This window comes from Cinclus cinclus, chromosome 1, assembly GCF_963662255.1.
Source record: "Cinclus cinclus chromosome 1, bCinCin1.1, whole genome shotgun sequence".
Lineage (NCBI taxonomy): Eukaryota > Metazoa > Chordata > Aves > Passeriformes > Cinclidae > Cinclus > Cinclus cinclus.
This window is the reverse complement of record NC_085046.1, coordinates 87,310,972-87,324,306: the sequence shown is the minus strand read 5'-3', so window position 1 is coordinate 87,324,306 and position 13,335 is coordinate 87,310,972. Positions and strand designations below refer to the sequence as shown.

Here is a 13,335-nt window from a genome sequence, read left to right as displayed (position 1 = left end):
TGGCAGTTTCCTAGGGCTTGATTAGCTCCCTTGGGCTCCGGTAGACTGATAGCTGTGGTGTCCAAACACTCAGCCATTTGTCCCTGTCTTGGCACAGTTCCTGTGGTCAGCTGGCTTTGTCAAGGACAGCCTCAGCTGGGGCTCTTTGCATGCCGTAAACACAAACCATGGACTCACACCATGTTCCTGGTGTGATTTTACATAAAATGGGCAAAATAAAAGGAATTGCAGGCTTCGTTTGTGAACCCACTGCAAACTGGTCCTGCTAGCAGGTTTGAATTTCTTATGATGAATTTCAAACTTACTGCTTCACTTGGGGCATTGGGCATATAACCCAGCATCCAGCAAATCATCTGAAGGTGTTAAACCAAAGTTAACTGAAAAACTAGCCCAAGACTAAGCACCTCTCATTTTGCAATGGACTGCAGTATTTAAGTAAGTGTTACTGTTAGTTCTTGGATAGCTTAGGTTATCCAGGAGACAGGCTGGGCTTCCTATAGAGGGTCCATGGTATGAAATGGACCTGCAATTACTTGTGGTACTATGCACAGTCACTTAAATAAAAATCATCAATTTGGCTTATTCAAGTTCATTTTTTACAGTGATAAGGGTTTTCTTTTTTAGTTGGGCTTTTTTTCTTGTTATTTTCTGGATAGCAAGCACATATTTATATAAATGTTATTGATGCTGTTTTATTGGCTTCTGCATTTGAAGCTCAAACACATGAGTAGCAGGATCTGTCTATATTGTAACACTTGAGAAAATAATGCTCTGCTGGATTACGGTTAAGTATAAAAACACCTGAAGGGTCTCTGGTAGCTTAACCTGCAGTAGGTTATGCACTAAGGCTTCAGGGGCTGAGCACTGTTTTCTCCCTCTCTCTGGGTAGATCAGGAGCAGGGTGCTGGAGGCTCCTGTATTTGTTGCTCCCTGCTGAAGTCTGACAAAGTTGGAATATAATTAGGGCATAGAGAAAATGAATGGTAAAAGTGTAAGGTAGGTTGGGGATTAGAAGCAAAAGGGTCAAATAGCCTTTTTTTTTGCCAGGAATGGAGAAGTCTGTGTTCTGGGGCCATTAGGTGTCACAACACAGACTGAGCCCTGAAGGCCAGGCAGATGAAGCTTTGAATCTGACTACCAAAACATTCTCTCTCATCTAGTGGCTGGCCCACAATGAAGGATAACCTTCCACTTACCCATCAGTGGGCTAGTGGATAGAGAGCTATTTCTGCAAATGAGAAGGGATTTTTTGCCAGCTGAGGTGGAGAGTGGAGATAAGACTTTATAGTATAATTCATGTAGACACTTGACTTTTTGGTGAAGGTTGAACAGGGTGTTGAATATATAGTTTAAAACTTAGCTGCTAGAAAATTGGAGGAATGAGAGATTGAAGGCTTCCTCTACAATCATAGTTTGTGATCAACTTTTTATATACTCCTGATAATTTGATAACTGTATGTTTTATTTAACATTAACCATTCCTGAATTAGCCCATTTTCTGGATATTAAAAAAAATAATACTATGATTAACTGCCAACTGTATATCAACATTTGCAAAGCAATAGGAGTGTTTGGTGGTTTATGTGGAAATATTGTTCATAATTCTCCTAAAGATTACCTCTTCCTTTTTATCCTCTTCTTTAAAAACAAAAGAGAAGAAAAGACCCAGAAAAAATAAGCAGCTAAAACCCCCAAATGACACCTTTTCTGAGGAAAAAGATGTAAGAAAATAGACAATGGTGAACTATTAATTGTCTGACCAAAAGCCCCATGAGAGTGTTGTTGGAAGTGTTGAATGCTAATGTGTGTCTGACTTCTGAGCTGTCTGTGAGAAGGCAATTGTTTTAGCTGCTTCTGAGTATAGATTACACATAGTTGAGTGAAGATGGATCACTGTGCTACTTTGTTGTCTTTTCAACCCCAAAAAGCCCACTTGATACAATTTTACATATCATGGCTCTTCATGCTTTTCATGTTTCCCTGTCAAAGAGATGTGTAGTAGATGCAATGCTTTGGCATTTGAAGTGATATTTTTTTCCTAAAGTGTTCTGTTCCTGTTGCTGTGTAAAAGAAAAGCCAGCCTGTGTTTTAAGGCAGATACAAAAAAAAGGGGAGATGGCAAAATAGTACTCATATAGGTCCCATCTAGATTGGCCAGCAGTCCACGTAACATTCATCTTATGCAAGTTTCTTTGTTGCTGTCCCATTATAAGTGAGGTATGGTATGGCTTGGTAATTGGTATGGTAATAAACCTGGAAAACTATCCTCTGCTTCGCTTGCCAACTGGCTTTAGCTGCTGTGATGTTAATTGGTAACCTGATCCAGTGAAGAGAGACTTGAAATGTTTACAGGCTTGTCTGAATTTAATTCACCTCTTATTTCAATGAATGGCTTTTCCTGCTTAATGGGATGTTCTTTTGTTTGTTTTGTATTTGTAAATACTGGTTTTCAGAGTCTTGGTTTTCATGAAGAATTTTTTTTTAAAAAGAACCTTGAGCAGCCAAATAACTCTTTTTTTTTTTTTTTTTTTTTTTTTTTTTTTTTTCTTGTGGCATGTGATTCTTTGTTATCAGTTTCTGGCTTCATGAATTTATTTATGCTAGACTGTAAAATACTGACATGTTTTAAGGTTAGTTCTGCTTGCCTTATATATGGTGTTTGTGTATATATTCCTGAAACAAAGTGTAACTTGACAGAACCTGATTTACATTAACTCAAGACTGTTTTGTCAGTTGAGAGTAAACAGAATTATTGTAGTGAAACTTATAAATGCAGAAATATGTAGAGAATGTAAAAAGGGGTAAGGGGTTTCCTAGTTACAGATGATAAAAACTTGTCTTAACATTGCCTTCCTACTTTATAGTAGGTGTTTGAGGTTTTTCATTGATTTAAACTAGGGCTCATTCCTAAACTAGGTATACATTGCAGGGATTACTTGTGATTCTTTTGGTAATGCTCACATTTACAACTTGAGAGCCCCTCTGTATTTATGTTCTGGTTTACAACTGGCTAATTTTACAACTTATTCTTTTCTATAAGAAGCATTTGTTAACTTGGGGTGTGACAAGGTCTTCATGATGCTGTGAGTTATTCTGAAAAACAAACATAGATAATTATAAGAACTTAAACATAATTTTTGTTTTATAGGTTATTCAGCAATAGTTATGAACTCCCGTTTACGAGCCTTAGGTGGGAGGATAAATCACATACGAGCATCAGAGCTACCAAAAGAGAAAACCCGATCAGAAATAATCTGTAACGTCCACTTTTTGGATGGCTCAGTACAAAGCTTCAAAGTCAACGTAAGTTTGGAAAACTACTTTCTTTTTAAATACATAGGAATTTGTTTAAAAGCTGCTGATGAAATATGGGACCTTGAAACATGGTATCTCCAAAAGATGTTGAAGGTGTAGCTTTGCCGTAACAAATTGCAGAATTACTGCTTATGAAGTGGGTTTAAAAAGTGCTGTTGTAATTTATTTTCAAGCCAACCAACTTCAATGTCATAAAATCATGGCATGAGATTGTATCCAGAAAAAGGTCTCCTGTATGATATGGGAACCACAAAGAAACAGATCTGGTCATCATTAACAACTATGAATAAGTAATTCATATTTAAAAGGAACTCCTGAATTTGGATGTGCTCCTCCTTCACAGGACAGGAAAAAAGGACTCCTCCTGAAAGAAGGAGGCCTTATAAATTCCTGTACTGGTGTCAGTGCATATTTTCAGAAATGCAAAGATGATGTAAACAGAGAAGATGTTGGGGCTTAGTAGGACTGTTCTATTCAGTCTTTTGTACTTCAATACAGTCTATTTGGGTGTGGGGAGGGAAAGGAGGAGGTTTGTATTAATGAAGGTTTGTACTCTATTTTTAGTGTATTTTATTCTGCAAGGTTTATAACCTTTAGTACTGATTTTAAATATTAGTTAATTTTTAAATGAAAACAAGGGAAATAGCTTCACTTCTCAATCAACTTTCATTAGAATAGAAAAACTGTGGATAAATTTAAGCGGAATTGTGTGTAAGATTTATGTATATTTCTTTATATGATACTTATTTTATCTGATTTACCTTGTTTGAGAAGAAGCATTTTTGCTGAGAGAACTGTATTATTTAGATATCTTATGTTACATGGTGCTTTCTAATAGGACATTCAAAATTGTACCCAAAAGCTGTATTTTCCCTACTTTTATTACAGTCCTCTGCAGACTGATTTTATTTTTTTTACTTTGTCTGTTGGATATTAATTTAAATACAAACTATCTGATAGGTTAAAAAAGTTATTTTCACCATAATATATACAGAATTAGTCTCATTTTAGCATGTATTTTGCATGCTATTTGTGTTCATATAAGTGTGTTAAGATTGGAGGGTGGAGTAGGAGAGTAAGAAAGAGAAGGAGCAACATGTTAGTTTACAAATTCCATTGTTTGTCTCCAGCATGTCCTAGGAATTGCCTTGTCTGTCAGTGAGCTGGCATAATTGCCACCTGCCCTGCACAAAGTTCTGTGTAAAATGAGGAATTTAAAATAGTTTTAAATCCATGCATAATAGTTTATTTGTTCTTTGTAAACACGTGTTTACACAGCTTTACATGCCGTGCTTGGCCTGAAGTCCAGCACTATTCACGTGATATTTGCCTCCCATTTCCTTCTTTAGGCAGTGAGTGCAAACTGGGAACCACTGAGAAGGAACTGTGTACACCTTCTGGTTTTAAAGCAGCCTTCTGGTACCTAACGAAAGCTGGAGAGGGACTTTATACAAGGGCATGTCGTGATACAGCAAGGGGGGAATAGCTTCCAACTGAGAGAGGGTAGATTTAGATGAGATAATCAGAAGAAATCTTTGCTGTGAGGGTGGTGAAGCACCAGAATGGGTTGTTTAAAGTCCCAGCTGTCCCATCCTTGAAAATGTTCAAGGGCAGGCTGGATGGGGCTTTGAGCAAACTTAGAGTAGTGGAAGGTGTTTGTGGCCATGGTAGGGGAGTTGGAACCATATGATCTCTAAGGTTCCTTTCAACCAAAACCATTCTATGATTTTTTGCAATTCTGAACCCAGCTGATTTTTCTCCCTATTTTCAGCGTATCCCTGGGGTAGCACTGCTGGTTATCTCCTTGAACCTGGAAATGTAAGGGCCTCCTTTACTGCAGCTGTGATGCTGAACCACATAGGGGTGATGTAGGACTCATTATTGCTCTATCATTATTGCTCTGTAGGAGCTTTCTGTCTGTTTAGAAACCTGAAGATAGCTGCATAATTTCCTTTCTGAAAAATTGTTCTTATTAATCACTTATCCTAAAGAATATTGGTATCCTGACCAGCTGTAAATAAAGACTTAATTGCAAGAGAGCAGTACCGTTTTTCTCCTGGACTTGTTGCTTTGGCAGAGTAGCAAAGTGATTGGCTATTTTGTTCAATGTTTTTATTTAAAAGTGTTATACTACAGTTTTGGTGAATGTGAAATTTGGATTCACAGTAGCACAAAGAGTTCATCAGTATAACCTGTGGTATGTGCTGATTTTAGGTCATCACTATCAAGAAAGTTCGCATGAGAGTACAGACAGACACATTCCACTACATTGATTACAGTCCAAAGAGTATGTTAACTATGCAAGGCTGAAATGGCCTTTCTTGTTCCTCTGTTGTGTGTTTCAGTACTTAGATGGAACATGTCCAAAGTCCAGGCAAAGAATAGAAGGTACATGGAAGCTGAGAGTTGGAAATGTTCTTTCAAAACCACATTTGAGGCAAAGACTTGACTGCATTTAATGCTAAATGTTGCACTTGACTTTAATTATATCCAGGCTTTCTTGAAGCATCCTGGTAAATTTTGTGTGTTTCTGTTTTACGGTGAGCTTAACTCACCTCTGTCCCTAATGTCATATCTGTTGTGTTCCAATACTGCAATGCATAGGCTTTTCACCTGGAGAAAATGTTAGCTGTCATTCTGATATATACAGAATTTGTTCATATACAGTGTTTGAGTGTGTTTAATAGGTATTTGTTGTATTACGTATATTACATTGTACAATAATGCAAATTTGTCTGTAACTTTTGATATAAACACGCAGGAATTTTCTGGTTTTGCTCTACTTTGACTCATTTACCAGGAATGACCACTTGGGAAGCACCTCTCCAGTAAACTGACTTTTGAGAAGGGATAAAACAGACAGTGTCAGATGACTTCTGAATTACATTGTCTGAGTTAATGTTTTTCTCTCGTTACCTGTGATTTTTGCTTTCAGACTAGTTGGCTTTTAATAATAGAGTTTCCTTCTAGAAATAAAATTATGAGGCTGTAATAATTCAAAAAGTTGCATGAATTGAACCTTAAATTGTAAGGCATGTTTTCCCTTTCCTGCCACCTCAGTTAAGTTTCTTATTCTGATATTTCAGAAGGAATATGGTTAATATGAATTTATTAAAATAAACACCTACATTTATGATTTGTATATTTAAAATAATGGACAGAGATACAAGTCTTAGAGGTTCTTTATGTTTGCGGGTGTGAGTTTTATAATTTTAACTCATAGAAAAATACAATTATGCAAAATTTTTGTATGTCTGTCACCAAGTTTTCCTACTTGGTATTGTTTGATAATACAAGATGGTTTGATGCTGCTCTGTGTCCCTGCATGTTGAAATAACTGCTGTATGAAGTTTCAGGCTGGCCACAAATATTTAGTTTTGTATTAAGACAGGGCAGTACACTGGACTAGAAAGCAGTAAGACAGTATGAAATTTGATGATGCCTTTGAGGACAGTGAGAAAGTGATCTGGACTACAGCAGGCTTGTTAGTCTTAACCCTTTGTGGGGCAGGACTTCATAGTAAATGCTGAAGGAAAGAATTAGTGGAGGGGAGCTTTTTCCAACATTAGAATGAAATTACTAACATCATATATATGTTTGTTTTGAATCACTTTTGTGAGGCAGAGGAAATACAGTGGGTTAAAACTCTGTCCTTGGATAAATATTTTGTATGACCTTTATATAGGAAAATACTGCACATAGAATCTAGAAACGTTATGGCATGGGCCAGGAGTTGGCTGAGGAGATGGCTGTAAATCTTGGTGTAAAGGAGGTATTAAATAGTGCAAGGACATTGAAGGGAGTTCTTGACTGTCAGATTTCATTAATGTGTCGCTCTTGAAATTTTTTCAAAAAATCGAAAATGCTAATTTTGAGGCCTTATTAACAACAAAAAGATACAGGAATATGAGGTAGCAGGTTATCTTGAATGAGGAGTAAATGCAGAGAGGGAAATCAGTAGGGTAAACGAATAGCTTTTATGAGATGAGGTAATGTTTTTTTAAGCTCAGTTTTCAGTTGCAAGCAATGGAGAAGAGTGGCAGTTTGTAGGCTGAGCTTGCTCATCTATTACTGTTCTGAAAAAGGGGAGTGCTTTCATGCACCAGGCAAGAATCTTCAGCTGGTGTCAAGGAAGTATTTACAGTGTTAGTCTTGGCATTGAGGCCAGCCTCCAGGGAATATAACATTTGGATCTTGGCCTCCTGCAGATAAGAGAGGGAAGTTCCAGTCAGGGAGGTATAGAAAGTAAAACTAGGATGCTCTGTAGAAGACTGGACCTTAGGAAAGAGCCTGTTCTGTTTATTCTAGATGAACAAAATCTTCTGCGCTTGAATAAGAGTATTAGGTGGGTAAATAAATTCCAGGAAGAGGAAAGAACCGAAATAGTAGAAGAGCAAATTAGCTGTGTGTAAAATTACCGTGGAAATTAGAAGAAAGTGGTAGCACTGTGTTCAGGCTCATGCATCTTTTGGGACCAAAGGACAGAGGCTTTCTGTTTGAGAATGAGTGTTACAGGCAAAATTAGGAAAGGATGACCTCAAACAGCACATGACAGGCAGTGGGTATTGTGTCTGGAGTGAGACTGAACTTACAAAAGCTTAGGTGGTGCTTAACTGGGTGGTTATATCATTACGAGAAAGTGGGGCGAAGCGTCTGCAGAGGACAGGGAGTTGTCACTTTGTGCCACATACCTTGTAGAGGTTAATAACCTGAAGAACTTTACTTGCATATTTACCTCTTTAGTCCAAGGTTCTAACAATCTCACCTTAAGTTTATGCAGTTCTTAGGGCAGTAAGTCTTGATCACTCCAGTATTTTACATTAAAAAATAATGAAGAGCATTTTTCTCTTCACAATTACCTTACTAGAAATTGAATTTGACTAATTAAAATTCCCTAAATGTTGTAGGAACTTGTTGTGGCATGGGTAGAATGTAATAGGTGTTAATTATAACTGCTTTAAGTATTAATTTTTGGCCTATCCAACACAAGTTGTAATTGATTTGAAGACAGATTTAAATGGAGGTGAACAGTGTGTGGTTATGAGGTGGTTGATGCAAAGCACTTAAAAATTCAGAATAAGGATTGGTAGATGTCATGAAGGTGAATTAGATGGAAAGTTCTTTTCAGGTGGAAACATTCTTGAAAATGTTTCTTTTCAGTAAAAATTTTGAAATTCTCAAGATTATCTTGTGTTATTATAGAAGTGCAGGCTAGTGCAGAAAAGCCATAATTTTTAAAATTTCATTGTGGAAAAGCAAGAGTTTAATTTAGGAGTGTCTTAAATATTAGCTCTAATGTTTGATAGGGTTAAGGAGAACTTGATTTGAATACCCAGAATATTTGAGCAACTGAGCTCATGTTGTTTTGCCATCCTCCTATGGCACAGGGAAGCTAAAATGTGTTGTAAAGCATTTGACACATGGTAATATTTGAATATACCATGGCTATGAATTGTATTGGAAAATTCAGAAGTGGTGATGTGACGTGCTTAGCCTGGGTCACTTTTCACCTCAGTCTCAAAACTGCTAATACACAAAGTAAATTGAAGATTGTGCAGCATGAGCTGTGTGGTCATTTTTAGGTATATAGACTGAAAAACAATACAAGTGTTTCTTAAAGCAATACCAAGTTTAAGGAAATAAACATTTCCTTGTAAAACAGCAAAATCCCTTATAACTGAGAATTTTAACAAGAAGTCTTGAACAATTTAAAATAACATTTTTTACTTAGCTTAGATTTCTTGAATGAATGCCTGATCTAGGCACTGGGAAAAAAAACCTGTGTTTTTAGTACCAGAGGACAAGATCAGGAACCACATAAAAGTAGTGCTGGAAATACTATTTTTCTAGGAAATATGGAGAGGCAGAAGGGAAGTAAATAGATGTGTAGGTGGATGAGACTAGTGCTGGCTAACCAGCTGTGTTTAGAGTTGGGAGACCCATGGGAACATTGCAAACTGTGATTGCTGAGCAACAATGTGGTAGCGAGGAGCTTGCTTGTCTTTACAGGGAAACAATGAGAAGGCTTAGCAATTCATATATGCTGGGGGAGAGACAGGAATGCAATTGTGAGGGGATGGGGAGAGAGAAGGTGAAGGCAGCTGAATTGGGATGAAAGACCGGAAGCATGGAAATCGAGAAAGGAATTAGGAGATAATGCTATTTCGAAGAAAGGAGACCAAAAGAATAGAGTGTTGAAATTCAAACTAAAAATCAGCAGAAGTATCTGCCCTCTGTGGTCTTGGTCTGCTCCTTTTGTAATGAAACTTGATATTCCTGAACACCTTCTTTCATCAAAGTGTCTATCCCATCCCCTGTAATTACTGCTTTTGGTCATAATATAACTTTAGGAGCTCATTTAGACGCTGTCAAGAGTGCTCATCATGGGTGTGCAATTAGGCTTATGAGTTGTGTAGGTGTTTGAAAGTGTTTTAACTTTCTGCTTATAAAAACCCAACCCTGGGGAAATGAATATGTGCTAAAGATGAGCTTACTGATGTCAGGAAATGCCCTTTATTTCAGAGGGTGGCATCTGATGTTTCCATAGGGTCCTCTTGTGTATGGATAATTTCTGATGGACAAATCTCAGTCTGCATGTTGGTGGCAATGTCACTGATGGTGCTGGACAGAGCTGCCTGACATGTGCATGGTGCCATTGCTGCGTGTGACAAGGAATGCATGGTTGCATGGCCCTTACCTGTCATTGACAGTTCAGAGTTTCTGAGCTGGATTTTAGGCCTATGCTATTTCAGAAAAATAAAAGTGGGATTTGATCAGTACTGTGGTTTGACTATGCCAGCAGCCTGTTTGAAAGATGGGGAGTGGGAATGTGCAGCTGGAGTAGAAGGAGGGCACAAAGCTGCTGATCTTAGTGACCACACAGCCTTTACAGGCCTGTGTGGACTCACATTTAGAGATCTCAGCTGTTTTCTCTGAAAGTTAAATAAGATGGGAGACTGCTGGAGAGGAAAAGGTAGTCTCAACAGTTGCTTGTTGCCTACATTATTTTTTTCCACATGTGACTTTACTCCAGAAAAATCGGCACAGCTTTTCACAGCTAGTATGGTAACACTGAGCATTCAAGTCATGAAGAAGCTGCTAGGAGTTCTGCTCTAGCAGTAGAAAATGTTGGATAATATTCCATCCCCAAAATAAGATAGGTCAAGTGGGTGTCGTTTGCTTGAAATCTTGTTTTTCTTTTCCAATCTTTTAAATAGGAAGATAGCTCCTATGAGATATGGGAAGACCATGGAATATGTTGTTTTTAAAGCACTCAATCTCTACAGTGTTGCACCCTATTAAAAGAAAAGAATAAAAATTTTACTTCGGAACAGGACTTGCTGCACTTTTCTATTATAAAAAAAACAAGTTTAAGCAAAAAATTGAATTGGCTTATAAGTGAACACTTGCATACTGAGCAAGGCTGGGGCTAGCCACAGTAATGTGGCTTGTGCATTCAAGAGATTATTTTCAAAAAATCAAGAAATTTTCTTAAAAAATCAGGACTTAATAAAACCAGAGCTGAATTTTTTTTAAAAAAATGTTCAAGAATAAAGTGCTTGTCTTTTGCAGTTCAAATAATTTTCCTCTGAGTTTTTGTTTTTATGGTTTGGGGTTTTTTTGCATTGGGGTTTATGTGTGCAGATTATTTCTGCTTTTAAGAGACATTTGGAAAAATCTTTAATTAGGAAACTTTTTTCTTTGTTTTTCTTTTTTTTTCCAATTAAAAAAAAGCAAACTGGCCTGATTTTTGCTCTGTCCAGCAATTCTATATATAGAAATCTACAGCTGTGATGCCATACAGCTTTACACTCACCAAATACCATTGCAGGCAAAACAGACTGAACTTGAGGATAATCACTGAATTTACTACAAACCAAATCAGAGTGGGATAAGAAGTAACATAAACCTTAAAAACACCTTCCCACCACTCATCCCTCCTCCTTAGGCTCCGCCTTCTCCCCTGCAGTGGCACAGGGAGACAGGGAGTGGGGATTTTGGTCAGTTTGCCACATGCTGTCTCTCGGGCTGCTTGGGGAGAGGAGTTCTTGCCTTTCTCCAGTGTGGGGTCCCTCCCGTGGGAGACATTTCTCCACAAATTTCTTCAATGGCCTTCATATGAGCCACAGTTCTTCAGAAATTGCTGCAATATGGGTCATTCTTCCTGGAGGTGCAGTCCTTCAGGGTCACAGGGTCTATCAGCAAACCTGCTCCAGTGTGAGTTTCTTTCTCTCTTCATGGGTGTGCAGATCCCTGCCAGGAGCCTGTTCCACCACTGGCTTCCCATTGATTCACAACCTCCTTACCAGCATCCACCTGCTCTAGCTTGGGATCCTCTCCAGGCTGGAAGTGGATCTCTGGCTCTTTTGTGGGACTCCATGGGCTGCAGGGACAGAGCTGCTTCACCATGGCCTTCAGGGGAATCTCTGCTCTGGTGCCTTCCCAGTACTAAAATCTTACCACACATACCCAATACAGCAAGCTAGCTATTACTTATTAGCATATTTAGGATTGCAGTCTTGTTAAGGGAGTTTTGTTTTCTTCTTTCCATGTTTGGTGATTTTTTTTTTAATAGAGTTGGTTTGCAGTGTTCTTTGCCAGAAGTTAGTTAATGTGTTCTCCACAATGCTATGGCATGGAGATTCTTTTCTGATTTGGGGGGAAATTATACCAGCCTTAGACTTCTGATCTCTGCTGCCTGTTTGCTACCGTGCTGCACCATTTCTTCTGTGATTGCTGTCACAGGGAACACCTAGGCAGAAAATGGGGTGGCTGAATGGCAGCTGAGCGTGTGGACACTAAGGGGTAGGTGAGAGTGCAGGCTGAAGTATGGGATCTTATGGCTGGATCACAGGATCTCTCTCCCTTTTTTTTCCCCATCCTAGTATATACTTACTTTGCCATTAGCTGGTGTGGAAGCATGCCTTCCTTTGTGCTGCTTTGTGGTGACAGCAAGGGTCAGAGCAGCCCCACGTGTCTGCAACCAATCCCTGCAGGCTGGCACTCCAGAGAAGGACATTGCTCCCACTGTGGGCAAAAGAGGGGCAAAAGACCTGCTTACGTTTTGCTGCACCCTCATCAAGGGCTGGAATACATGTCTGTTTCTGTTAGGAAATTTCATGTGTGTGAAGTATTTTTGAAAGAAACACAAACCTTTATCAGAATAAAGTTCTTATTGCTGAAAAAAAATGAAATTATTAATTAGCAGCTATTTTTATTCATAAACTGTATTAGAAAAAACAAAACTAAATTAGTTTCAATTAATTATATCTTAAAATATGAAAGTGTTGCAGGGTTTCACTTCTAAACTTTTCTGTTTTCAGAAACAAGACACTGGACAGATTTTGTTGGATATGACCTATAACCAGCTGGGTGTGACAGAGAAGGAATATTTTGGTTTACAGCAAAATGAGACTTCGGTAGATTCACCTGTAAGTATAGTAAATAATAAATGTGTGTGCATGTATATGTGTGTATACATATATACACATGTATGTATACACACATATTCATGCACACACATGCACATAAAGAAACAGTGTTTATTTGTAAATATTTTTAATCCATCTAATAGTTTTTCATTTCACAGCGATGGCTTGAACCAAGCAAACCTATTAGAAAACAGTTAAAAGGTAAGACTTGTTTTTACTCTCTTGATTGTAACTTTGTAGTTCTGTTTTTCTATGCTGTCCCGGTTTGAAAAGACTGGTATGTGCTAGGGAAGACCAGGGCCTTCTGTCAAAATGGAGCTAATAAACCCCTCTCTCTGAATTAGTATAATTTTGGAATCAAGGGGCTCTCAGGAAAAGATATGGGGATAGGAATAACAGTTCTTTACTAGGGTATCTAACAACCCAAACAAAACACCAACAGCTGTGAAATCAGCACCAAACAGAGCAGTAACCCAGTCCCAGTCCTTTTTGGCCGCAGTCACCCTTCCCTGTGCTGCAGGTACCGCTGCTGGGCAGGGGCAGGTCCTGCCGGGAGCTGCAGGAGGGATGGGGGGGATGGCAGCGCTGT

The 13,335-nt window shown here is 38.4% G+C and overlaps 1 protein-coding gene across 2 annotated transcripts in view; it reads left to right on the top strand.

The window, feature by feature from the left end:
• Positions 1–3,165: 3,165 nt before the first annotated feature.
• Positions 3,166–13,335, top strand: part of PTPN3 (protein tyrosine phosphatase non-receptor type 3) — an 87,563-nt gene continuing 77,393 nt past the window's right edge. For both annotated transcript variants that reach the window (XM_062514657.1, XM_062514648.1), the window contains exons 1-3: positions 3,166–3,303; positions 12,639–12,746; positions 12,905–12,947. In XM_062514657.1, coding sequence (XP_062370641.1) covers positions 3,166–3,303; positions 12,639–12,746; positions 12,905–12,947 — 289 coding nt within the window. The remainder of the gene's footprint in view (positions 3,304–12,638; positions 12,747–12,904; positions 12,948–13,335) is intronic.